Source organism: Myotis brandtii, unplaced genomic scaffold (assembly GCF_000412655.1).
Source record: "Myotis brandtii unplaced genomic scaffold, ASM41265v1 scaffold470, whole genome shotgun sequence".
Taxonomy (NCBI): domain Eukaryota; kingdom Metazoa; phylum Chordata; class Mammalia; order Chiroptera; family Vespertilionidae; genus Myotis; species Myotis brandtii.
This window is the reverse complement of record NW_005367953.1, coordinates 310,360-338,019: the sequence shown is the minus strand read 5'-3', so window position 1 is coordinate 338,019 and position 27,660 is coordinate 310,360. Positions and strand designations below refer to the sequence as shown.

General features: G+C 41.7%; 1 protein-coding gene across 2 annotated transcripts; it reads left to right on the top strand.

The window, feature by feature from the left end:
• The first annotated feature begins 6 nt into the window (after window positions 1–6).
• Window positions 7–27,660, top strand: ARPC1A (actin related protein 2/3 complex, subunit 1A, 41kDa). Of its 2 annotated transcripts, XM_014547317.1 has the most exons (11): window positions 7–133; window positions 540–713; window positions 5,046–5,138; window positions 10,816–10,920; window positions 17,028–17,250; window positions 19,266–19,373; window positions 21,697–21,909; window positions 23,462–23,537; window positions 23,764–23,957; window positions 25,433–25,523; window positions 27,239–27,660. In XM_014547317.1, exons 3-11 carry the CDS (start codon window positions 5,075–5,077, stop codon window positions 27,275–27,277), a joined length of 1,113 nt encoding a protein of 370 aa, XP_014402803.1. In that variant the 5' UTR covers window positions 7–133; window positions 540–713; window positions 5,046–5,074; the 3' UTR covers window positions 27,278–27,660. The 2 variants fall into 2 exon arrangements, with proteins under 2 accessions (XP_014402803.1, XP_005875893.1); XM_005875831.2 differs by lacking the exon at window positions 540–713.

Genomic DNA, 27,660 nt, shown 5'->3' with positions numbered 1-27,660 from the left:
GGTTTCCGGTATCTGTCAGCCGCTCCCACTGGGCCTCGGTCCTCCGCCAGCGCTCGCCGGAGCCTGTTCGCGTCGACTGACCAGAGTCCGCGAATTCTCCGCTCCGAGCCGGTCCGGACCGCCCCGACCCCAGGTAAGGGGCAGGAGGAGCGAGCTTCTGACCCTGTGAGCCTCCATTTCCCTGGCCTCGCCGGAGGGGCGGGGGGGGGAATCCCCGCTTTCCGTGGGACCTGCGGAGCTCGTGGGTCTCCATAAAGATCGTTTCTCCCGACATTTGCGAGCTCCAAGCGTCCTCCAGTGCCAGAATTAACGGCTCCTTCCCTTCCCCTGCGCTTCCATAGCCCTATTTGCACCTTTATTGTGGCCGTTTATCACAGTCCGTAAAACTACTGTAAGTGGAACAGCCTCCCTCTCATCGGTGTGCCGCGAGGGGCCGTTCGTTTCTTTCTTTAGCACACGGTGGGCGCTTGTGGGACAGTTGGCTTCTATCTGGGGCAGCCCTCCATCCTTCCGTTACTGGAGCCCCTTCTGAATTCTAGGAAAACCTCTCCCCGAGTTCCTTAGGATCCCCCCTCTTGGGTGCCGCTGCCCCCGAAGTCGGAATGACACATACCGGCTCCACGCAGCCTTTGATGCAGCAGCACCTGCCACAGCCCCACCCTCCGGTCCGACTGTCAAAATTCTAATCCCGGCTCCCGGTTTCCTCCGCTGCAGTAAGCACGTTCTTAGGGCTTTCTGGCGAACCAAGCGAGTTTGTCTGTGTACATTGCTTGGGATAGTTTCTGGCCCAGAGTAGGTGCTCAGTCGATGTTAGCTATTATTACTGCCTCTGGGCATTCTTGGCATGTTTATCTTCCCTTCCTCCTAACCTCCCTCCCTCCTCACTTGAGGTTCAGAAAAGTGTCACGTTGACTTACATTCCTGGCCCCAACCTGGCACTGACGGCACTGCCGGGAACCTGGTGGGCCCTTAGATTGTGACTTAGACTCTGATTGTGAAGCCCTCGGTTCTCATACTGCAGCTGTGGACCCTGTTTTTATGAAGCTCAACGCATCGCCTAAGTTATCCAACTTCTGTCCCCTTTCATCAGTTTTATCCAACTAACCTTTTGGTTTCATGTAGGCTCTGGGTTTTTCGGGGATATAAAAACAAAGGAGAGGAAAGCGGACGGGTGTTTTTGCCCTGTTAGGGAGTGGGTGTTACTGGCTCCTTCCTATCACAGAGTATTCAGAGAATTTCTGGAGTCAATTCATCTACTTATCACAATTTAAGGAGGGGGTTCATCTCGGAAAAATTAAAGCTCCTGCTTGGAGGGAGAGGGGCAGTATTCCAATCTGGTTGACTGATCCTGTGCTAAAACAAATTCTGCATAAAGAAGTTCAAAACGCTCTGCTGGCGAGGCTGGTGCCCGAAATTGGAACCTGTCTCTGAATGTGTGGAGGGTGTGGTGACCTTGTTGGAGTGCCTGGTATTGCTGGGTTGGGTAATGAGAGCAATTAGAAACTAGATGAATCATAATCTTGAAAACTGACTCTGAACAGGGAACTGAAGTTTCCACCGTACAAATACTTTCGAGCTCGAGGGCCAAGTCCAGAGGATACTAACTGGTGTATACTTCCTGGGATGGTTCAAAAGCCTGGGGTCAGTGGGAGAAAGGGAACCTACTTACTGAGCATCTGTGTCCAGTTAGGCTTTGTACTGTACTACATGCTTTCACATGTTATTTCATCTAATCCTCCTACCAACAGCCTTGGCATGCCAGTGATATGTGCATTTTGCAGATTAAAAAAAATAAGATTTAAAGATATTAAGATCTCATAGTGTGTATGTGTCAACGGCAAGATTCAAACCCATGTTCCCTTGGCTCCAGAGCCCATGGCTAATCAAACATCAGAATGACTCTACTCAAAGTGATAAATAAAGGAGTTTGAAGGGAGGGAGAATTCCTGGAATCATATTATACTATAAATCATCTTAGAGCTAGACAATGAAAGGTCATCAGTAGAAGCTTATGAAATTTAATGTCACCACCTTCTTGTCTGTCCCTTTTTCTCCTCTCTACCCTCATGAAGACAAAGGTTTTGAAATTTCACTTAAATACTAATCACAGTTTAGAAATTATAATTATCACCCTATGACAGAAGTTATCTTTTTCTTGGTACAAGATCCAAGCTATTATTATGCTCCATTCACTGAGTTCCATGAATACAGGCTGCGTGTACTGAGTGCCTTATAAATTTGACCAACATGACTGTCATCTTGGCCTACTGACTTAAAATAGCCACATGATTATAAAAGAATTACAGGTCTGAGTGTGTGTCCAAATATGGCTCTTGAATAATAATAACAAAATTAGAAATGCATTATTAGAAGTAATTATGCCATTGTGTAAATGTTTACCTCTTTTGAAGGCATTTTGCTTCATTACTTACAAAAGGAATTAAAGAATGAGAAAGCCTTTGTCTGCAACTGTTCTTTTTTAACTATACATGAAATATGTGCTTTTATTGCATATAGATTTCACATTAAATTTTTAATTTGAAAACCAATTTTGTTTTAGTTAACAAATTACCTTATAAAGTGTAGCTATAAACTAAAGTGCTTTTAATTAAGGAGATATTTGTAACACTGCATGTTATTTTGAGTAACTGTGAGTAAAACCTGTTGTGATGGGTCAGCATCTGATGTCAGAGATAAAGAGAATCATCAGTGAGTCAGAAAGGTGTTTTGTTTTGTTTTATCCTCACCCAAGGATATGTTCATTGATTTTAGAAAGAGGAAATGGGAGAGAAAAGCATCAGTGTGAGAAAGAAGCATCGATTGGTTGTCTCCCATATGTGCCCCAACTAGGGATCCAACCTGCAACCTAGATTTGTGTCCTGACCAGGAACCAAACCCGGAACCTTTTGGTACACTGGACAGCGCTCCAATCATCTGGCCAGGGCTGAACATATTTTTTTTTTAAGCCTTGTGGAAACAAGGCCACCAAAAATTTTGGTTGCCTCCAAAAAAAATTGGGGGAGAGACAGAGAGAGATATGAACATTTATTTTTAAAAAAAATTAGCAGTCTCATTTGAATTTTTTTAATTGTTGTAATTTCCTATTAGAGGCTTTTTCTGTATTTGTGAATTGCAATTTGCTTTCTAGAACACGCAAAAGTAAAAAATTAATGTCCTAACCATCTTCACACTTGGAATAAAAGGTGAAACACTGACATCTCTGTCAGTTCAAGCTATCGAATGTTTTATTTAAGGGTGCACTTATCTCTTTTTGACCTTTGGGTTCCTTTACAACAATTAGCAGAGACATTTTTTCTGCTTTCCACTGAAATTAACTTCTGCTTTGTCTGCTCAACTTTGTTCACAACCTTCTTGGCCCTTGCTTTTATTTCCTACTTACATCAGAATTCCTATTTCACATTTCAGTCTCCACCCTAGGTTAATTTGACTTGTACTTAAAAGTGTATTGAAACTTCAGAATGTTGTGAGAGTGCCTCTCAGAAATTATAAAATGGGGTGCTTTTTGAAAAAATTTCTCCTATTTCAGGTAATGGTTGCTTCTTCAGTGGATCTAGATTTGGGTGTCTATAAAATAATATAGAGAATTTTATTTGGTTTTTAATTTAGTGATATTTCACAGATTCCTGCTTTTCATTTAGTTACAATAAAAAGTTAGAGAGTAATATAACAAATACTTGCATACTCTTAGCCTGGATTCACCAGTTGTTAACGTTTGCCACGTATGCTCTTTATATATCTACATGTTCTGAAGGACTGAAAATAACAGAAAACATCATGACACTTCATCATCTTTATTGTCTGAGAGTTAGGACATTATCCTACCTGAGGGCAAATCATTATAGTTAAGAAATTGAAAATAATTCTGTATTGTTACACAATATGAGCCCAAATTCAAATTTACTCTGTTATACAAAATGTCCTTTATGGCTATTTTAAAAATACAGATTACAATCAAGTTTCACATATCAATTTTGATTTTCATAGTTCTTTTAATCTAAAATAGTCCTCACCCCAACTTATCTTTTTTTAATAGTCCAGACCAGTTGTTTTATAATATGGCACACACTCTGGTTTTAACTGTTTATTTCCCTATTATGTTCTTTAACTAATTCTTTTTCTTTTCTATAAACTGGAAATTGAGTGTGGATTTTTATTAGATTTAGAGTAAATATATTTTGCATAAATACTTCATAGCTAGGTTGGCCATATTACCAGGTTACTCCAGGATAGTCCTGTGACCTGTTATCACAGCATAATTATTAATAGTGCCCCTTTTTGCTCTCTCTTTTTTAAAAATATATTTTTAGTTATTTCTGAGGGGGAGGGAGGGAGAGAGAGACAGAGACAGAGAGGGCGAGGGAGAGAGAGATGGAAACATCGATGATGAGAAAGAATCATTGACTAGCTGCCACCTGCACACCCCACACTGGGGCTCAAACCCGAAACCCAGGCATATGCCCTGACCTGGAATTGAACCGTGACCTCCTGGTTCATAGGTAGATGGTCAACCACTGAGCCACGCCGGCTGGGCTCTTTTTGCTCTCTTAAAAGTATTCTGGTCTGGGTGATACATTAAGTGGTCACTACTTATAAATGATGATGTGCACTTCATGTTGCCTCCCATCAGGAGGTCCTCAGATTATATTGGTTCACTATTTATGATACTAAATGTGATCATTCAGTTAAAGTGGTGACTGCCAGATTTTTTTTTATTGTAATAGCATGTTTTTCCCTTTGTAATTAGTAAGCAATCTGTAGGATGATCACTTGAGACTGTCTGAATATTCTGTACCCCAACAATCTTTAACCCATGGTTTTAAAGTCCCTGGATGACCCTTGACAGAATAAATTATATATTAGTGGTTACAATACTAGTTGTGTTTAAATGGTTAAGTTTTGACATTGAGATTCTTTTTTAATGGGAGAATATGTTTTATTTATTCCCAAACATTTCAAGATCCCCAGACAATGTAAATATTGGTTGCCTGTCATTTTACATGCTTTTTTTGTTGTTGTCCTTGCAGCTTTCTATCCTCTGAAACCACTAAGAATAATGTCCCTGCATCAATTTTTACTAGAGCCAATCACCTGTCATGCCTGGAACAGGGATCGTACCCGTAAGTATGCTATTAACTTTGTGCCTTTATTTTGGTACCTTTGATACTTTTAGATGTAGGTATTTTTAGTGATCATATATATTATTGTCATATGTGAAAAGGTTCAGAAGGGAACTGGGTCAGTCCTTCGGTTTGCAGATATAGAAACTGAGGCCTAAAATGTTGGACTTTCCAGTGGTTACACACCAAGTTAATGTTAGAGCCCTTGCTAGCACCCAAGCCTTCTGGCTCCTTGTCCACTTTTTTTACTATACCACTAGAGCAGCGGTCGCCAACTGGTAGTCCGAGGACCACTGGTGGTCCGTGAGGTCCAAAAGGCTGGCGACCACTGGTTTAAGAAAACCTTTGGAGCAGCGGTCACCAACCGGTGGTCTGCGGACCACTGGTGGTCTGTGCGGTCCGAAAGGTTGGCAACTGCTGCACTAGAGGACAGTTTATATCAGAGACATATTTGAATCCATTGTTTGGAATGGTTGTGCCATAATACCACACTCACCCAGCATTTAGTCAGAATTCTAGGACCTAGAAATAAGCTGTTTCAGAGACATATGGTTTATTCCTGAGGTACGAAGGGCAGTACTAACTTGTATTTACTATCTATATATGTAAAAGCCAGACGACCGGTCGCTATGACACGCACTGCGGTGGCCAACCAGCCCTATCGGGCACCCCCTCCACCCGCCCTCAGCCCCTCCCCCCAGACGCCCCTGCCCCCGATCGGCCCCTCCCCACCCCAATCGGGGTCGGGCTGGCCGGCCAACCTCTCGAATCCCCTCCCCCCCACTGCCCCGGCCCCAATGGCCCCCACGGGGCAGGCCGGCTGGACCCCAACCATGTACGAATTCGTGCACAGAGCCTCTAGTATTATTCATAACAAGCTTGAGTTTCTCGTTTTCTAGCTCCAGCAAACTAGAAAGGGATGGAGAAGACTCTTAGAAGTAGGCATGTATAGCAAGCAGAGTGACAGGTAATATGACAAAGAGAATGAACAAAAAAAATCTAGAAACAGAAGTGTACTGTTAGGCCCATGAGTTATTTTAAAAATTTAATTTTATTCAATCTTTTTAAAAAAATAAGAGCTTTATTAAGATAGAGTTCACATAACATAAAATTCATCCTTTTAAAGAATACAATTTAGTGATCTTAATATATTCACAGAGTTATGCAACAGTCATCACTATCTAATTTTATTTTATTTTATTTTTTAAAATATATTTTATTGATTTTTTACAGAGAGGAGGGTAGAGGGATAGAGAGTTAGAAACATCAATGAGAAAAATCGATCAGCTTCCTCCTGCACATCTCCTACTGGGGATGTGCCCGCAACCCACGTACATGCCCTTGACCGGAATCTAACCTGGGACCCTTCAGTCCGCAGGCCGACGCTCTATCCACTGAGCCAAACCAGTTTCGGCCACTATCTAATTTTAGAATATTTTCATCACTCCAAAGAGAAGCTCTATACCCATTAGCAGTCACTTCCAGTCTTCCTCAAAACTTCCAATTGTAGGTAACTACTAATCTACTTTCTGTCTCCATGGATTTGCCTATTCTGGACATTTTTTATAAGTGAAATCATACAATTTGTGATTTTTTACATCTGGCTTCTTTCACTGAGCACAATGTTTTCAAGATTTATCCATTTTGTAGCACGTATCAGCTTCATTCCTTTTTATATTTTATAGACATACCTCATTTAGTTTATTTGTTGGTGGATATTTGGGTTGTTTCAACTTTTTGGCTGTTGTGACTATTGCTGCTGTGAACATTCACATACAAGTTTTTATGTGGACATATGTTTTCACTTCTCTTGAGCATATACCTAGGAGTTGAATTGCCAGGTCATATGGTAATTATATTGAACATTTTGAGAAACTGCCAGACCATTTACCAAAGTGGCCACACCAATTTATATTCTCATTAGCAGTATGTGAAGGTTCCATTTTCTCTACGTCCTCATCAACACATGCTATTATCTGTGTTTTTTATTACAGCCCTATACCCACTATTATCCTAGTGGGTATAAAGGAGTATGCCCACTTATTGGCTTTTTGTATATCTTCTTTGGAGAAATGTATATGCAGATCCTTTCCCCATTTTTAAAATTGGATTGTCTTATTATTGTTGAATTGTAAGAGTTCTCTATATAATCTGGATACAAACCCTTATCAGGTATATGATTTGTAAAATCTCCCATTCTGTAGACTGTCTTTTCACTTTTTTGATGGTGTTCTTTGAAGCACAATAGTTTTCCATTTTTAAAATCTCCAATTTATTTTTCTTTTAATGCTTATGTATTTGCTGTATATTTAATAAGCCATTGCCAAATTTGAGGTCACGAAGACGTATACCTATGTTTCCTTCTAAGAGTCTCATAGTTTTAGCACTTATATTTAGGTTTTGGATCCATTTTGAGTTAATTTTTGTACAGCTTCATTTATCCTTTTGCATGTGGATAGCCAGTTGTCCCAGCAACATTTGTTGAAGACTCTTGAATGTAAATTTATTGGACTTTCAATCTTGTTCCATTGATCTTTATGTTTATTCTAGTGCTAGGATCACACTGTCTTGCTTCCTAGAGCTTTGTGTAATAAATTCTGAAACTGGCAAGTGTAAATTTCAACTTTGTACTTCTTTCTCAAGATTGTTTTGGCTCTTCTGGGTCCCTTAGGTTTCCATATGAATTTTAGGATCAGCTTATTAATTTCTGCAAAGAAGCCAGCTGGAATTTTATAGAGATTTCTTTGAATCTATAAATTCACTATCTTTTTAAAAGCCATTCAGACATGGTTCACTCTTATTTTGCGTGTGTGTGTGTGTGTGTGTGTGTGTGTGTGTGTAAATCCTCACCGAGGATATTTTTTCCTTTTTTTTTTTTTTAAGAAAGAGAATGGAAGATAGGGGAGGGGGACAAAGAAAGAGAGAGATGTGAAAGAGATACATTGATTGGTTGCCTCCCCCTCACGCTCCGACGGGGCCAGTGATTGAACCTGCAACCCAGGTGCATGCCCTTGACCTGGAATCGAACCCATGACACTTGGGTGCTCAGGTCGAAGCTCTACCATTGAGCTACACCAACCAGGGCTTACTCTTATTTTTAAATAAATCCTTGGTACATAAACAGTACACTCGGGGTTATTGTTAGGTGAAAACCTAGATATGAGCCTCTATATTGGGTATTTGAAAATATGTAGCATGCAGGATGGTGAATCCAGAGCTTCATATTTGAGTTTCCTGTATCTTCTGTCTCCACTTTCCCATCTAAAAATAGTTTTTGGAGTATTTCCAATTATCTATATAATCTATATAATAAAAGCCTAAGTGCCTGTTAAGGCAGAACGACCAGTCGCTATGATGCACACTGACCACCAGGGGGCAGACGCTCAATGCAGGAGCTGCCTCCTGGTGGTGAGTGCACTCCCACAGGGGGAGTGCTGCTCAGCCAGAAGCCGGGCTCATGGCTGGCAAGCGCAGTGGCGGTGGCGGGAGCCTCTCCTGCCTCCACAGCAGCGCTAAGGAGCAGCAAGCAGGCGGGCGGTAAGGAGCGAGGGGTCCCAGACTGTGAGAGGGATGTCTGCCTGCTGGCTTAGGCCTGTTCTGCCAGCAGGTGGACATCCCCCAAGGGGTCCCAGACTGCTAGAGGCCCAGGCCGGGCTGAGAGACAACCTTTCCCCCCACCCCCATCCCCACCCCCACCCCTAGTGCACAAATTTCATGCACTGGACCTCTAGTTTTTAACAAAAATACAAATTGTTATTGTCCTCATTTAAACTACTTTATAAATTCAATATATTAAGTCAAACTTTTGTTATGCCAAATTATAATTTGAAATTTATAACATTTTTCAGGTTTAACTTTAGATTTAGCTTTTGAAATCCCTAGAAATTTAGAGAAGTATATAACTTTTCCAGAAAGCATTGAAAGTCTTAGGATTTTAGACCTAGATATTTACCCAGTTCCACAATTTATCTGCAAGACAGATGTAGCTTTCCTAACGAGTTGAGGATAGGTGACATAATAGATGGAGAAACTATTAAAAGATTGACCTAACATTTCAAAGATCCTAATTTTAGCCCTAGCTGGTTTGGCTCAGTGGAGAGAGCATCGGCCTGAGGACTGAAGGGTCCCGGGTTCAGTTCTGGTCAAGGGCACATGCCCAGGTTTTGGGCTTGATCCCCAGTAGGGGGCATGCAGGAGACAGCCAATCAGTGATTCTCTCTCCTCATTCATTGATGTTTCTCTCTCTCCTCCCTTCCTCTCTGAAAAAAAAAAAAAAAGAATATACATATCTATGTGTTGATTTTTTAAAACTTATTTTGTTTTTTCACATTATAGTTGATCCATTAAAAAATTTGACTTCTTAAAATTAAAATTAGGATTTTTTAAAAAATATATTTTTACTGATTTCAAAAAAGAAGGGAGAGGGAGAGATAGAAACATCAATGATGAGAATCATTGATTGGCTGCCTCCTGCACACCCCCTACTGGGGATCAAGCCCACTACCCAGACATGTGCCCTTGACTGGAATCGAACCCAGGACTCTTAAATCCACAGGCCAGCACTCTATCCACTGAGCGAAACCAGCTAGGGTGATATGTATGTTCTTATTATCTTGGATTGGTCCAAGAGATTTCCCTTGAAAACATAATTTTATTTTGTGATTTATAATGGCTTTATTTAAAGGAAAACTTTGATATAGTTTACCAGCAGAATCAAGTTGTTGGGTTTTTTTATAAACTATGATGGTTCCAGCATGGGTCCATGATAGCAGTAATAAGAGCCTCTGCGCTATTTTCAGCATTTTAGAAAGTCTAACAGAAATTAAATATTTGTTACTAATAATGTTGTACAGGTGAGCTAAAATGTCAAATATCTTTACTTCAGGCTAAAATTATAATTGCCTCTTGAACAATGCAAGGTTTGGGGCACTGACCCTCCCCCCTTCCCCCCTGCAGTTGAAAATTCATGTATAAGTTTTGACTCCTCAAAAACATAACTATAGTTAACCCTTCATATGTGAGGGCCAGTGGTTCTAGTATCTCCCTTGGATACTAAAATCCAAGGATGCTGAAGTCCCTTATGTAAAGTGGCATACAGTCTGCCGTCCACATCCACAGATTCCCAACTGCAGATGGAAAATAATGTTTTCTATCAGCAGACAATTGAATCCATGGGTGAAACACGTGGACACAGAGGGCCACTGTATTTATTGAAAAAAACACATATAATTGAACTTGTGCAGTTCAAACCTGTGTTGTTCAAGGGTCAACTATATATCAACTAAATATAGCAACATCATTTATTTCTTACTGATTAGAATCTTTGACAGTTGTATATGTCTCTGATAAAGTGAATGTTTAAATTTAGTTTTTCTTTTAATATATTTTTATTGATTTCAGAGAGGAAGGGAGAGGGAAAGAGATACAAACATCAATGATGAGAGAGAATCATTGATTGGCTACCTCCTGCATTCTCCCTTTTGGGGATTGAGCCCAAAACCCAGGCATGTGCCCTGACTGGGAATTGAACTGAGACCTCCTGGGTCATAGGTCGATGCTCAACCACTGAGCCACCCTGGTCAAGCTTCACTCTACTTTTTCAATCCCAACTGTAATATATCCCTTTCTTGTGTGACAGTTTCAAGTTCAAGTGTTAACTATTGACTTTTTTCTCCAGAGATTGCCCTTAGCCCCAATAATCATGAAGTCCACATCTATAAAAAGAACGGGAGCCAGTGGGTGAAAGCTCATGAACTCAAGGAGCACAATGGACACATCACAGGTAAGATAACCATGAACTTAATACAGTATTTTCAAATTTAACACTCTTCCATTTAAATAAAGAGCCTAATAAAGTAAGTCAGCCATAATATTCAAAGTTGTATAGCATTTACTGGGTTTTCTTTAGAAATTTTCAGAAAATAGCTTAATAGTGATCTCAATTTTTTTTATTGATTTTAGAGAGAGGAAGGGAGAGAGAAAGAGATAAAGATCAATACAAGAGAGAAGCATCCATATGTGCCCTGACTAGGGATCCAATCTGCAACTTGGATATGTGTCCTGCCCAGGAATTGAACCCGCCACCTTTCAGTGTACAGGACTATGCTCCAACCAACTGAGCCACACTGATCTCAGTTATTAAGTGCTTGTTTTCCCTCAGTTGGTACGCACACTCAACTAGTGTTATGGAAAACACTGAACCTACTATGAGGACTAAGGATCTTAGATTAGGAGATGAGATGTGAAAGTGAAAACTAGACAGCATGTCAGCTGTGTGAAAATGTAAGCCAAACTGAATTTCCAACTGCTGCGGGAACACAATGTCTTCCAAAAGTTTTCTGTATATTGTTCTGGGGGCAAGGAAGACATTCCAAAATCTGAAAAAGACAAAGAGTAATATAACAAACTCCATATACCTACCACCCAGAGTTAACAACAAGAAGGATAAATGTCTTTTTTTTCCTGTGCCAGAAAGCTTAGGAAACAAATCCTATCTAATAAAGAGGGAATATGCTAATTGACCCTCACACTGTCACAAAGATGGCAGCACCCACAGTCAATAAGGAGGGAATATGCTAATTGACTGCCACACCCTCAAAGGTGGCAGCACCCACAACCACAAGATGGCAGCACCCAGTCCCCTCAGCCTCACTGGGGCGGCAGGCACGCAGTCCCCTCAGCTCGCCAGCCGCCCAGGGCCAGCCCGAGGCGCAGGCAAGCCTCGGATGGCAGCTGCCCAACTGCCCAGGGCTGCCCAAGGCTCAGGTAACCAGGGCCGGCCGAGGCTTGCGCTGCTGGCATTGGCAGCAGCAGGGGTGTGAGGAGGGTGTCACCTTCCCCTGATTGCCGGGTCGCCTCCCACCCTTGAAGGCTCCCAGACTGTGAGGTGGGGCAGGCTGGGCTGAGGGACCCCCCATCCAGTGCATTAATTTTCATGCACCAGGCCTCTAGTATTTAATAACAAGCAATATTATTCTAGACCAGAGGCCCGGTGTACAAAATTCGTGCATGGGAGGGAGGTCCCTCAGCCCAGCCTGCACCCTCTCTAATCTGGGACCCCTTGGGGGATGTCCGACTGCTGGTTTAGGCCCAATCCCTGGGATTGGGCCTAAACCAGCAGTCAGACATCCCTCTCACAATCCAGGACTGCTGGCTCCCAACCACTCACCTGCCTGCCTGCCTGATTGCCCCTAACTGCTTCTGCCTGCTAGCCTGATCACCCCCTAACTACTCCCCTGCCAGCCTGATCAATGCCTAACTGCTCCCCTGTTAGCCCAATTGCCCCTAACTGCCCTCCCCTGCCGGCCTGGGCCCCCCCAACTGCCTTCCCCTGCAGGCCTGGTCGCCCCCAACTGCCCTCCCCTGCTGACTTGGTCAACCCTAACTGCCCTCCCCTGCCGGCCTGGGCCCCCCCAACTGCCTTCCCCTGCAGGCCTGGTCGCCCCCAACTGCCCTCCCCTGCTGACTTGGTCAACCCTAACTGCCCTCCCCTGCCGGCCATCTTGTGGCTGTGGGTGCCATCATCTTTGAGGGTGTGGCAGTAATTAGCATATTCCCTTCTTATTGGCTGTGGGCACCGCCATCTTTGAGGGTGGGGCAGTCAATTAGCATATTCCCTCCTTATTGGCTGTGGGTGCTGCCATATTTGAGGGTGTGGCAGTCAATTAGCATATTCCCTCTTTATTAGATAGGATAATGATAAAGTCCCCTCTCAACACCAGTTCTGTTCCTGTACCTCAGAAGGCAGGCTATAATTTAGTATGACATTGTCCTAGTCCATTTTTAACACTTTTACATACATGTATATATATTCATAAGCAATCTCTAGTACTGTTGGCTAGTATTTTTCAGGGGCTGCCAAAATGGCATCATATCATACATCTCTTGCAGCTTTTGCATTCCACATAGTTTGTGAGTTCTGTGTTAATGTATCTAAGTCAAGTTTGTTCCTTTTAACTGCTGTTTGGCATTTCATCCCTCATTTATTCTTTCCTCCATCGAAGGACATTTATGTTGCCCATTTTTCCTTATTACATTGAAGTGCTAATCGAGTATTCCTGTGCAGATCTCTTTGTACATGTGTGAATATTCATATATGGTAGGCTTGTTGTATCACAGGAATATATACATCGTCAACTTTGCTAGGTATCATCAAATAGCCTTCATCCCACCAGCCTTCTATGAGAGTGCTTATTTTACCATACCTCACACATTCTTGATATGGTCAGACTGATGAGTGAAAGGTGCATTTTCATGATTAATGGAAAGGTTGGGCATATTTTCAGTTTATTAGTCATCTGGGTTTTGTGTGTGTGTGAGTGCAACATTGCTATTTATAATTTCTCTTCATTTTTCCATTGAGTTTTTATCTTTCTCATGCTGATTTGCAGAAGATTAGATCTTAAAGCATTGGCTCTCCTGCAGATTCCTGATGTATATTAACTTTTTTCTTTGGCTAAAACTATTAATAGGTGGATAGAGGTGGCAAGTAGAGCAGGGCCGAGTTTTATTAAGCAAGAGTAAAAGGAGGAGGAGAAAAGGTAAAAATGTAGAACTTTTACACTGGTTTTCAGAATTTAGTGAACCAAAACCTGATACCAAATTCCAAGAGACTGTATTACTTTATTGTGAAGTCATGTCTGGCTATTTTTTTTTAAAAGCACAAAAAACAGCCCTGGCAGGTGTGCTCAGTGGTTGGAGCATTGACTCGCATTGTATTCCTGGTCAAGGGCACATACCTGGGTTGCAGGTTAGATCCCAGGCCCATGTTGAGTTGGGGCACATGCAGGAGGCAACCAATTGATATGTCTCTCTCACGTCAATATTTCTTTTTGTCTCTCTCTTTGCCTCCCTCCCTCCCTTCCTTCCTTTCTCATTTCCTCATTCCCTCTCTCTCCAAAAATCAATGGAAAAAATATCCTCAGGTGAGCATCCTATATAATAAAAGCCTAATATCCTAAGTGTCCAACTGTCCTAATATCCTAAGTGACCACCAGGGGGCAGACGCTCCAACTGGTAGGTTAGCTTGCTGCTGGGGTCCAGCTGATCAGGACTGAGCAAGACAGGCCAGACACACCCTGGAGCCCTCCCGTGATTCCCACCCCACCCCCACCCCCCCGGCTGGCCACCCTCCTGCATACCTCCCTGGCCCCGAACGTGCACCGGTGGGGTCCCTTGGCCTGGCCTGCACCCTCTCGCAATCCAGGACCCCTCGGGGGATGTCAGAGAGCTGGTTTCAGCCCAATCCCGCAAGCCAGGCCGAGAGACCCCACTAGTGCACAAATTCATGCACCAGGCCTCTAGTTAACAAATAAATAATTTTTAAAAAACATGTTCATCTATTGCTCTGTTTAGAAAGAACTCTTGTTCTTTGACCCTTACTATAGTTTCTTTTTTATCCTGTTTTCTTGAAGAGTTGACCATTTGAATATTTATAACATCATTCGTGGGCCATACAAAATTATCAGCTTAAAAATTAGCCTGCTATATTTGGTCAAACATTTAATTAACTCACCCCTAATGCCTTGGCAAGACCAGACCAAATAATTTATCAGGCCTTATACGTCCCACGGGCTGGATGTTCCTCAACCCTTGCTTTAAAAAGTTTGGCCAAGCACATAAAAATTTATTCTTTGCCGAAACCAGTTTGGCTCAGTGGATAGAGCGTCAGCCTGCGGACTGAAAGGTCTTGGGTTCTATTCTGGTCAAGGGCACATGCCCAGGTTGTGGGCTCAATTCCCAGTGTGGGGCATACAGGAGGCAACCAATCAATGATTCTCTCATTGATGTTTCTATCTCTCCCTCTCCCTCTCTGAAATCAATAAAAATATTTTTTAATTTATTCTTCATAACTTTTCATATACAAATTTCTCACTGCAGTCTTGGGTTTCCTCTCCTCTCAGTTGTATTTGCACTTAAGTGGGCAGCCAAGGGACTGGTGGTGACTTTTTTTTTAATTCAGACCCTGAAATTTTGCTTCTAACCCCTAACATACTGATTAGCTTAAAGATCTCCTTCCCCCAAATCAGAGAAAAACATAACATGTTTTGATCTTCTGCAATCTTTACATTGTATTCTCCAGCAAAAACTTGTGACCATCCCTTTTTGCTTTTACCAGGATTTGTATATAATGCTAGTGAGCACCCTGATCTGACTGACTATATATTACCAAACCCCACCAAAGACATAATTTCTATTTTTGTTGCTATTGCTTTCCCACAACGTTATTTCTGTTAGGTTTGGCCTATTTTCTCTAAGTCCCTTTGCCAGTGGCCTTATGGCCTAAAAATAATAACATTCAAAAATTACAAATTGGAAATTTTGCATTAGGAAATACTTTTACATGAGAAAGGACTAAGATGAAAGACCAGAGAGATAGCCAAAAAAGTGAAATATTTAGTTGTGTCCTTTTTCTCCCCTGCTTCTTTTTTGGAATCCTTTGAACTTGGGCCTGTTTTCTGTCCAAATGCTCAAATGATTTTTTTAAGTCTTAAAAAGCTATTGTTGGAAAAATCTAAGTATAACTCTGTGGCAGAAGACCAAGGATCAAACATATTTTCTCAGAAAGATAGTAACTACAGAAAAATAAAATTTATCTTCTGAAGCTTTCTAGAAGAAAAGACTAGTCAGTGCTGCAGAGAAAGAGTATAGCAAACATCAAAGGGATATCAGAGTCCTGGTGTTTTGTTTTTTTCTGTGAGTTTATTCTTTTGTGTTAAATGTTTCATTGCTATCTTTTAAAACACACACACACACACAAAGACATTTTACAGTGGACAGTTTTAAACAGATAACAAAAATAGACAATAATGTAATGAGCTCCTTGTATACTCATCACCCAGATTCAACAGTTATCAACACACAGCCTGTCTTGTTCTCAACTCTCTGCCTGTACTATTTTGAGGCACATTCCAGACATTGTATCATTTCATATTTCAATTTGTATCTCCAAAAGATAAGGACTCTGTCTCTCCCCTTCCCTTCCACTCTCTCTAAAAATTAATGGGGGAGGGGGCGAATATCCTCAGGTGAGGATTAACAACAACAATAAAAACAAATAAAAAATAAAGGTACTTTCAGGCAAAAAAAATCTTATAGGGAAGATAAAGGACTTCAGACCAGATATCTTTAGAAACCTGTGAATGGGTGGAAAGAATGTCCCTGCTTAGTTTTGTAACCTCTGCAATTATAAAAACAGCTCTGTTCTACCTGGCCTCATGGAGGATCCCAAGTTACAGAACTTTGTGGAGAAACATCCTTGCCCTTGTGATGTGTTGATCAGGACCACATCCGTCCCCACCGTACCAATGGCCACCTGCCTGTGCCATGTCAGTTGTCATTGGCTTAGGCCAGTGGTCAGCAAACCGCGGCTCGCGAGCCACATGCGGCTCGTTGGCCTTGAGTGTGGCTCTTCCACAAAATACCACGTGCGGGCGCGCACGTACAGTGTGATTGAAACTTCGTGGCCCATGCGCGGAAGTCGGTTTTCGGCCTGGGCGAGTCTATTTTGAAGAAGTGGCGTTAGAAGAAGTGAGGGGTGCTGGTCGGTAGGTCGGTCGGGGAGACGCGGCGCAGGCTGGCTGCGGGATACGCGCGCACGATTCATGCACGAGTTGAGTGAGACTGGCTACAAGACGAGTGTGGATGGGAGAGTTGGAAGAGGTCGACCTCAGTGAACGTACCTCAATCAGATTGAGGACGTTTTTAGCAAAGGCCAGCTTAGGAGTACCCTAATTAAGTTAATAACAATGTACCTACCTATATAGTTTAAGTTTAAAAAATGTGGCTCTCAAAAGAAATTTCAGTCGTTGTACTGTTGATATTTGGCTCTGCTGACTAATGAGTTTGCCGACCACTGGCAAAGTAGATGATGCCACGTCTCACTTGCAGGTATCGACTGGGCTCCCAAGAGCGACCGCATCGTCACTTGCGGGGCAGACCGCAATGCCTATGTCTGGAGTCAGAAAGATGGTGTCTGGAAGCCAACCCTGGTGATCCTGAGAATTAACCGTGCAGCCACTTTTGTCAAGTGGTCCCCACTAGAGAACAAATTTGCTGTGGGAAGTGGAGCAAGACTCATTTCTGTTTGTTACTTTGAGTCTGAAAATGACTGGTGAGCAACATCTGAGTTTTTTTACTTCTCTCTGTAGAATCACTATGTTCTTGGTGACTTCTTGAGACACTGGGTTAAGGCTTAACTATTGCTTCAGTTTTTCTTCATCTGAAGGTTTTTTTTCCTCTGAATTTTCCATTCTCTGATTGCACGTTTTTCATTCCTGTGTGCACATTGAGTCAAACCTCACATCTTTCTCATACTAATATGTGGTTTCCATGTTCTGATCTCCTAACTTGTTTGTTCTATAACATATTACTACTCTTCTGACTCTGTACAATCCAAATTGCTGTTTTCTTACTCTGATAGATAAATTATAAACTTGAAAGATTCCCAGTGTCCTGAGAAATAATTATTTTTCCTCTTATTTCTATCCACTTAAATTTCTAGGATTCTTACAAATAACAATGTTCTCCTTTCTTTAAAGTTTATTTGTTAACCAAATCTGTGCCTTGGTATAATGCTTTACTTGTTTAAGCCATTGAAGTAAAAATTGGTCAGGATCTTGGATATATAATCAGCCTGTTGTACTTTTTTTATAAATCACTTGTAGCTAAGCCAGTCAAAATGCAGAGGTTTATTTTATGGCTAAGTAATTTACTTTAACTATTCCTTCCTTCTTATTTTGATAAGAAAACAACTCTGCTCTACCTGACATGTATTCAGGAAGGCATAACTACTCTTTGGCCTGGAATGTCATTTAGTAGGAAACTGGCAGTATGTATTTGCACTAAAAATAGCACATTAGTACACATTACTCTTTGTGTTAGTGTTCCTACTGTTTGCTTTCTGCTGAAACAGTGAAAGGAAGGGATTATCATATTACACTTTGTAATTTAGTAAAACCTTGGAAATTTTGATTCTTTGAAAAGAAAGTCTGAATTTGCAGCAAAATTGAATTATGCATTTAGACATGCATTTTTTCTTCAAACATGTGTAAAATTAAGGCTAACAAAATGCTGCCTGCTAAAAAACATTTAGAAGGCTCACTATAACACATATGTAAGAAACAATTTTTCTTTCTAGGTATCCCTCAATGTCAGTGATTGTTCACATTTTTATTCATTAAAAAATAGTCTCAAATATAGGTAAATTGGGCTTTATTGTAGTACAAAGTGTCATTTGAACAAGCTGTATGTTTAGGGGAGTTTCTCAGCTATAAAACAATATTTTATTGGTATGATGTGAGTACTTTAAAACAATCTTTAAGCCTTCAATTTAAAATAACTGTATTAAACAAGTAGAATATTGTCTATTTTTCCGAATGAAATTTTTCAGATAGGTTCCTAAGAACAAGATTGTATAGAAAAACAATTTAGCTTTCAACAAAAGACATTTGGCACAATATTAAGCCTCTCGTGTTGAACAGAGCATGATTGGTTTTTAAGCAGCAGTTTAAGGGCAGAAATTATGCCAGAATCATGACTGATTTTAGACATAAATAAACTCTTTAAGTGAAACTAGAGAATTAGAGTCTAATCTCCAATAAGAGGTTCTGCTGATTTCATAATTAAGTTTTCACTGAAAAAAAAAGTTAAAAAGAATTTGAAGCTTCCAGAAACGTACTTAATATTGGAAACTTGGAAAGGAAATTAAGCTATCTTACAACCCAAACTTAACCTAAAATGAAATAACAAATCACTGAATATTTACAATAAAAATTCAAATAATTTCAAAACTCTATTTTTATTTCAAAGGTTAAAGTCAGACATAATCTGAAACTCCATGGGGCACTACCAAAGTTCATCCATAAACATACTTACTAAAGAGGATGCCCTGGTAACCCAAAAAGTTCAGAACCAGTTGCCCTGATAAGAATGTCAAAACCTAAGACAGGTATATGGAAGGGACAATCTGTGGTTCTTTCTCTCTTCTTCTCTTCCTTTAGAAATTCACCCTCTCTCTGGCAGGAAACCTGGTAGTCACATAAGAACCATGCATTGATGTTTTTGCCTGACATATTTGTAAGTCATTTGATTTATGGATAAACTAAAATAGATTTTCTCCTTTTGTAGGTGGGTAAGCAAGCACATTAAAAAGCCAATTCGCTCCACGGTCCTCAGCTTGGATTGGCATCCCAACAATGTTTTGCTGGCAGCAGGATCATGTGATTTCAAATGCAGGTGGGAACAAATGAGAATGGGTAGACAGACTTGAGTTGTTCATCAGTCATCTTTCAACAAATATTTTTAAGGTCCCTTTTTGTAAGGTACTATGCTAGGTACCATAAGGGATTCTGATGAAAGGAGCTTGTGGTCTAGAAAAGGGACTAAAAAGCAAGTGCATAAATCAACAAAGGAGAAAGAAGTGGACTTGGAAGTATGAGAGAAGGAAGATGAAAGGGTGGGGATAGGGAAGTTTTCCTTAGGCAGAACACCTATGGTTTGGAATGGGGGAAGTGTTCTCCTCTCCTTCTCCCTCTCCCTCTCCCTCAACTACAGTATTATTTCTCATTTTATACCCAGGCAGCAGACTCTGCACATTCCAGAGTGAAACTAAGACCAACAAAACATAGCTGAACAGTGTACTGCTGAGCTATTGTTGTGCTATTCCTTTTCAGTTAAAGCTTTTTGTTATTAGTATGAGGCTAGAAGAAACACAGCTACTTGGCTAACTCCTTTAAGGATTGTACAAGTAATTGCTTTTTTTAAAGTTGTTCTTTATCAACAGGCTTTTTTTTTCCCTTTAGCCAGAAGAAAAGTAAATAAGTGTTGCTTTATGTTGACTATGTGGTGGATTGGGAGATGGGATGCATCTTTTTCCAATAGGGTATGTGGAGAATTTCCAGAAAACCTGACTAGTGATTTATATACAAGAATACCCAAGGGAGCCCGGCTGGTATGGCTCAGTGTTTGAGTGTCTACCTATGCACCAGGAGGTCACAGTTTGATTCCTGGTCAGGACACATGCCCAGCTTGTGAGCTCGATCCCTAGTGTGGGGCATGCAGGAGGCAGACGATCAATGATTCTCTCTCATCATTGATGTTACTATCTCTCTCTCCCTCTCCCTTTCTGAAATCAATAAAAAAATATATATTTTTTTAAAGAATACCCAAGGATGTTTTTGTTTGTTTGTTTTTTGGGGTCTTTTTAGTTTTTCTTACTAGTAAATATGTGTGTGACAGTTTGACTATGAGAGGGGGATTCAGTAGTGTCAAGGCACTTTTTGGAAAAATATTGGTTCTTATACTTATGAACCAATATAAGAGTAAAAATACATAGATATTCTCTAGAATTTTTCATATTTAGGAGTTTTGTTTTTGTGATGTTACCCAGTCATTTTAGCTCCCTTAGGAGATGGAGCTAAGTGTTACTAAGTGATCATACCACCTGGATCATCAAGCTATACTAAAAATCTGGTTGTGAAAATAGGTTACATTCTTTTGTTAATAATAATTTCTAGAAATAAACTTTGCTTTGACTTGCGCTCCTTTGGGTATGGGTCTGTTCCGTTCACACACTGGAGTTGGCGCAGTTGAGAACCACCGTTCTTTCCTGGACTCAGATGACTAAAGCAGTAGCCATTGTGACGCTGATTTAAAGCACAGTGATGCTAAGGTCACATCATCTAACTTACAGATGCTCACTGTGCCCTTCCCCTCTCTGGTGCCCTGACTCTTCCAGAGCTGCTACTGCCATTGTCATTTTGGAGGGAAATATTCTAGGTCATTTAGGGAGTCTTTAGGTTCAGGAGTTTTTGAAAAGAAGCTTTACAAAATAGATACAGCATTGGAGGGCAGAAGGAAATAAAAGGATAGATTCCCAGCTGTTCTTTATCCCTTTTTCTTCCCACCTCAAGGAATTAGAGAAAGAGACTGATGATAGCAGGCTAGAAAGGACCCACCTTCATCCCAGACTATACCTGCCACAAAGGCCTGACAGTGGCCTGAGGGTACAGTGAGCACAGCCCGCTGCCTGACAGTGCTGGGGAAAGCCTGCCTGCTCTTCCCACGGCCTCCCTCCGCTTTCACTTTAGATGTCCCTTTCTTTGAGTTCATGCTATTGGTTTTTTGTAGAGTGGCAAATAGTTTCCTTTCTCCTACCATTTGACTGTGTGGGCTTCTTGAAATACTGTGTTGAGAATGAAGGTAAAGTAGACAAGAAAGAACACTGTGCTCATTTAGCCAGATCTCCCATGGGCAAGGCAGGGTGGGACAGCACAGTCCTCCCCCAGAATGTACACTTCAGGAGGGAAGAGCTTTTGTGTTCTTTATTTCTAGAATGGCACTCCTAGAGCAGCACTCTGACTATTAGTTGATTGAGTATGGATTGACCAGTAGGCAGCCTAGAACCATTCTGTGTCTTCAGAGGTTTCTGTATGTTAATTTGTCCCATCATATTTTACCCTGAATTCTGAGACACCTTGTAGCAGTGGCCTGTGGCCTATTTCTATATACATACATTATCATTTACTTTTTCCTTCTCCCCCTGCCCCTTAAACTGCAGGGTGTTTTCTGCATACATTAAAGAAGTGGATGAAAAGCCAGCCAGTACACCCTGGGGCAGCAAGATGCCTTTTGGTCAGCTGATGTCAGAGTTTGGTGGCAGTGGTACTGGTGGCTGGGTGCATGGCGTCAGCTTCTCCGCCAGTGGGAGTCGACTGGCCTGGGTCAGCCACGACAGCACCGTGTCCGTTGCCGATGCCTCAAAAAGCGTGCAGTGAGTATTTGCCTTTTGTTTTGAGTTAGGACATGGGGTGGGATTTCTCATCCGCTGGGCTAACGCTGCCCTTCTCTGGGTGCTTATGTAGGACGCAAGCATAAAAATCTGACTGAGAACTGCAAGGCAGCCTTGTCTAGTAAAGTCACAGGCACACATTTAGATTGTCCATTTGGGGAAATTTTAAAGAGTTAAAATTTAAAGAGTTTCACTTCCAAAAACACTTCTTAATGAAAGTGCTGGTAGTGATTCCTTTGAAGAACCTTCCTGGTTTGCTACTGATAAGAGTTCCTTCAAGTAGCCAGTTTAGTCTGTTACTATGAATTCCTTCAGTCCATAGGCCGACGCTCTATCCACTGAGCCAAACCGGTTAGGGCTTTGTTACTATGAATTCCTTACAACATGTAAATGTCACACACCAGCCTTAAATTAAATAGAGGATGTATTCTTGCTCTGTGTAGTCAGTGAACAATGACTCCATTCATTTGGGACTTCATTCAGTAATATTAAAATCTTGGAGCCAGTTCCTTTGGTGTATGCTGGAAGAACTCGAATCGCGATGACTCATTTTTGCCTGCTCAGCCTTAAGGAGAGCATTAGGCATCTTGTTAGACGTCAGAATTCATATTTGTTCATATGTTAGAGGAAGAATATTTTTTCCTGGTGCATCCTTTTCCATTGGCAGCCAGAGGTAAACCACTTTTAAAGGTTTCCTGACTTAACTGTATGCTGGCAGTCGGTCACATCAGGTGCCTCTGGCTCCCTCTGCCACATGGTGACAACAAAGTGGTATTTCAGAAAGGATATTTTTTCCTACTGGATTGAATTGTATTTTTAAATTTTATGGGTTTCTTTAAATGTCTTCCCTTGTTATAAATGATAGAGTCTTCTGGAAGATGTCTATACATGTATATAGATACTTATAGTAGCCCTAGCTCCTAACCCAGGTGAAGGAAAGAGAATAGGCTTTACTGACTGTTAGTGGTCCCAGCCCTCTAGGAGCCCCTAGTGAGCACAGGCAAGGAGAAAATAGCAAAATAAGGTGTTCAATCGTGAGTGACACTAAGAACTTTAGGAGATCAGAGAAAGGGGAAGCTACTTTAGGCTGATGTGGTCCAGGAAAAGTTTCATGGAGGTGATCAAATCAGAGCTGAACTTCAAAGACGGGTGGACTTTGGATAAGCAAGAGAAGCAGAGAGAGCATGTGGTAAAGGGGTGTGGGAGCAAAGGCAGAGATGGGAAAGAACAAGGGCTTTCTGGGGACCAAGCTGTAGACCAGTTTGTCATGAGTTGGGGGTGGGGGGGAGATAAACTTAGAAGGGAGTAGAGCATAGGCTAAAGAGAGCAGAAGGCCTCAGTTTCTGTAGGTTATCTCAGGGCCATTTTATGCTTGAGATTCCTGAAAGGCTAGGTCATGGGGCTCCTTTTAAACATAAGTGGTTGTTTATACTGCCAAAGCCCCTGTGAGAATGGGTCCTTTGTCATCTTCTGTATCCATAAGGAAACTGAGTGGTTCGTTGTATCTCCTTTTAACAAGTGTTCTTGTGTTCAGGGTCTCAACTCTGAAAACAGAGTTCCTGCCCCTCCTGAGTGTGTCATTTGTCTCGGAGAATAGCGTTGTAGCCGCTGTAAGTATTTCTCTTCATCTTTCCTTGTAATACACTGTATATAATTCTCCAGAACAGGAGCAATGCGTGCTCTGTGACTTTGTGCACTAGCACAAAGTAGAACAGCCTTTTAAAAGAAACAGAGCTAGCCTTTAGGAATAAGAGATGCCTGCGGTGGTGAACATTCTCTGAGGGGTTGGTAGGGAGACTGTGTACCCTCCAGGGCCTGACTAATATCCTGTTTCAGGGCCATGACTGCTGCCCAATGCTCTTTAACTATGATGACCGCGGCAGCTTGACTTTCGTCTCCAAGCTAGACATTCCAAAACAGAGCATCCAGCGCAACATGTCTGCCATGGAACGCTTCCGCAACATGGACAAGAGGGCCACAACTGAGGACCGCAATACAGCCTTGGAGACTCTGCACCAGAATAGCATCACGTAAGTGCCACCCAGCCACCTGGGGCCCCGGGACCGGATCTGAGTTCCTGGATGCTACCTGTAGCCAGTGCCTAAAAGTGAACTACACCCGCTAGTCATTCTGTCCTTCAAGGTGTAGATGGTACAAGGCATTCCACAGATCCTGCTGTGGACTATGAGCTGGTGTGGACTAACAATGCACCCCAACCAACTGAGCCACACCGGCCAGGGCTAAGTTGTGCTTTTCATCATGTTGAGTGAAAGGGACCACTAGACTTAAAATAGGCTGAAAATGTTTGTGCTCTATTGAAAAGTGTAACTTGAAGGCATAGCAAAACTTTCTTCACACTTTTCAAGTTTCTCTGTCTTGAATGACTTTCACAATTATTTCTTGTGAATTTTTCTTAAGCTTCTCTGCAGACTGTGTATCAGGAAAGAAACAACTCTCTTTGCTTCTTTGAGACTTTTAGTTTAAAAATAAAGTGACAGACCCTTGCAGAGTGACATGTTTACTTTTATTTGCAGATATTAAGTCCTGTTTGCCCTAGAGCAGGATTAGCAAACTTTTTCTGTGAGGGACCAGATAATCTATATTTTAGACTCTTAGGGGCTATATGGTCTGTGTCACAACTACTCAACTCTTCCATGTGGTACAAAAGCTGCCATGGACAATATGTAAATAAATGAGCATGGCTTTATTTCAGTAAAACGTTATGGACACTGGAATTTTAATTCACATAATTTTCACATGTCATGAAATAATAGTTTTGGGGTTTTTTCCAACCATTTAAAATTTTAAAATCCATTCGTAGCTCACTGGTAGTATGTACCATTTGCCACCCCCTTCCCTAGAGGTAATATTCTAGTCATTTCAGAGGAGAAAGGAAAATATTATCTGAGCTACAGAATTGATTTTCTTGGAAGTTTTTCAGATAATTAGGCTGAGACAAGTTGTTTCATTTGTGTTCCTCTGTTTTGCGTGGTTGGGATTTTGTGGTATGTCTGGCATTTATAATGATTAATTTTAAACGAAGGAGAGCTCTTGGCTTATATGCCCTGGTTGTCAGAGAGTCATTGGGAGTTTTTGTCTTGATTGGATTTCAGTCGCATTTCATCCTGCCTCTGTTTGTTTGTTTGTTTGTTTGTTTAAATTAGTTTCTATTTCAATCATGGCTGTGGTCCTGGCCACATCCTGCTACTGGGCAGTTTGCAGGCTGTGTGGCCTGGATTGTCTTGTTTCTCCACATCACTAATTAATGTGGGTTCTTAACCTTTCCTTCATATCAGTCTTTTCTGGCCATTTGGGAATATGGTGCATTTTCATATTTCATATTTTCTGAGTCAGATTGCTGCAGCCTAATATTAATAGACAACTTGATATTCAGGAGTTGATAGACAGTTTCCTTGAAAACCTTATACTGTTAGGAAGGTTGGGGCTCACTTCTACCACATACCTTACAATCTCTTGTTTTTTGCTTTTTTTTTTTTTTTTTCAGTCAAGTATCTATTTATGAGGTGGACAAGCAAGATTGTCACAAATTTTGCACTACTGGCATCGATGGAGCCATGACAATTTGGGATTTCAAGGTATTTTCTGCCTTTCAGAACAAACCTGTTTTAAAACTTCCTATGAGAAAAATGTTTCTCATTTTTTGAAAGAAAATATCAAAGCCAATGCAAAGCAAAAATATAAGATATTACACTGTAGTTGTCTTTAAAACCTAAAGGTCATTAGCAGGAAACCACATTTTCCCAATGATTTGGAATATATACTTCTTTCTAGATGTCCATCAATTCATTGAGGAAAAGTTGAGTGCTGTTTCTGTAGCCGGCCCTGTGTGGGTACCCGTCTAAATTTAGCTACATAGATAAATTTGTACGGTTTACACTAATTAGTCTAATAAACATTTACTAAGTGTCCTCTGGGTGCCAGGCATGGTGCTGGGTACAGAAGATATTGAGATGAAGGAGCCCCTGAAGGGCTTGTCTGGTAGGAGAGAGAGGAGTGTCAGGGGATTAATTGGAGCTCCAGAAGAGAAGCCAGTGCCTCTGTTTTTACATCGAAGAGTTTAGGGGGAGGCATGGACTGCCAGTGCTGCAGGGAAGAGCTGCATCCCTTGATGCAGTGGGATTTCAGGAATGGTTGGGGGCGAAGGGGGTGCACAAGCATTCTGAGCTGCAAGAGCAGCCTGTGCAGACCAGGCCCAGAGCTCAGAGAGTGCACACTGTATTCAAGGCACTGCCAGTGGTGTGGACTGTGGTGTGAGTCCTACAGATGCAGAAGATGGAACTAGAGAAAAGAGCTTGGCATGGTCAGGGAGAGGAAGCTGGGCTTTGTCTACAGACAACTAAAAGCTATTCCAGAACCAATGTAGAAAAGCACCAGGCTGTAAGGTGTGGGGGGTTAGGCAACGAGAGCTTGGGGCAGAGGCTGTTGAGTCCAGGGAACAGGTGGTGAGGATATGAACTCCAGCTGTGGCAGGGGTTGTAGCCAGGAGGCTCTGGACAGAGAGAGGTTTAGGAGGCCTGCTGGAAGGCGTTGTGACAAGTCTAAGGACTCTGTATACTCCAGCTTTATAGAATTTTGCTGTTGTACATTTCCATGATGTTTTTTCCCCTCCTTGGTTCAAATACATAGTATGGAAAAGCCTCCAGAATATTCTGAAGAAACAAACCATCTTTCTCTAAAAGTATCCTCCCACTCCTTTTTTTAATCTTCATATGCTTTTAGTCCTGGGCATCTGTAGTTAGCACCCCTGGGTGGTTACAGTCATGCCCTTTATCCTTTGATCTCTCAGGCCAGGTCTTTTTCTCTCTTTTTGCACTTGTGTGAGCTAGGAAGTCCCAGTGCAGTTTTCTCTTCAATCCATCCACCTTGGAGCACCTGCTGTGTTGTGCAGCAGGCTAACTGCTGTGTGGCCTACAGAAACATAGAAGTGCCTGCCGTTAGGGCATCTAGCGTGTGGTGAAGAGGCAAGGGACGTGTGCACAGGTGGCCCTCATCAGTAAGGGCCAATGAACAGATAAGGAGGTGTGTGCCCCAGGAACACAGAGGAGTGTGCCCAGAACCTGTGGGCTGGGGTAGTGGAGACAGGGGAACACGTGGCCTGGAAGGGCCAGCAGTCCTGGAGAGGCTCTGGGTAGAGTCCTGGGAGAGCGTGTCTCAGATTTGGGGGGTACAAGGAGCACAAGGGGCCTGCATCTCAGCCAAGGAGAGGAGGGGGAGTAGTATGGCGCTGTGGGGAAAATGCCAGGATATACAGTCCTCAGTAACCATTAGTGTTCTCCCTTCCATTTTCAAGACCTTAGAGTCTTCCATCCAGGGCCTCCGGATAATGTGAAGCTGAGTGAGCCTCCCAGATCCAGCATGACAAACTGACAAACTGACAAACTGCCCCCACGGCAGCTCCACCATGTGCATGATGGTGAGGAGAGCCAGCCGCAAGGAAACACTGAAGACACACATCGCGCAAATGTTGTTTGTGTGGTTTTGTTTGAATATAATTGGTGAAAATGTTGGATTTTTAAAAGCAGCAGTGATTGAGTTTTGTTTGTATTTTGGTTTTTTGTTTGTTTGTTTTTTTGGTTTTTGTTTTTGCTATTTCATTCCATTTTTGACCAAAGCTTCTCTTTTAGTAGTTTATTATGGAAATTGTCACACTAACTTAAAGGGTGGAGAGATATGTAAATTGCTAAAAATTTAAATAAAAATACTGAATATGTT

Excerpts from the sequence above, each read along its gene's own strand:
- ARPC1A (XM_005875831.2), top strand. The coding sequence starts at position 5,075 with ATGTCCCTGCATCAATTTTTACTAGAGCCAATCACCTGTCATGCCTGG. Across the intron at positions 10,921-17,027 it reads GCACAATGGACACATCACAG|GTATCGACTGGGCTCCCAAG; the intron begins GTAAGATAACCA and ends TCTCACTTGCAG. Across the intron at positions 23,538-23,763 it reads AGAATAGCGTTGTAGCCGCT|GGCCATGACTGCTGCCCAAT; the intron begins GTAAGTATTTCT and ends ATCCTGTTTCAG.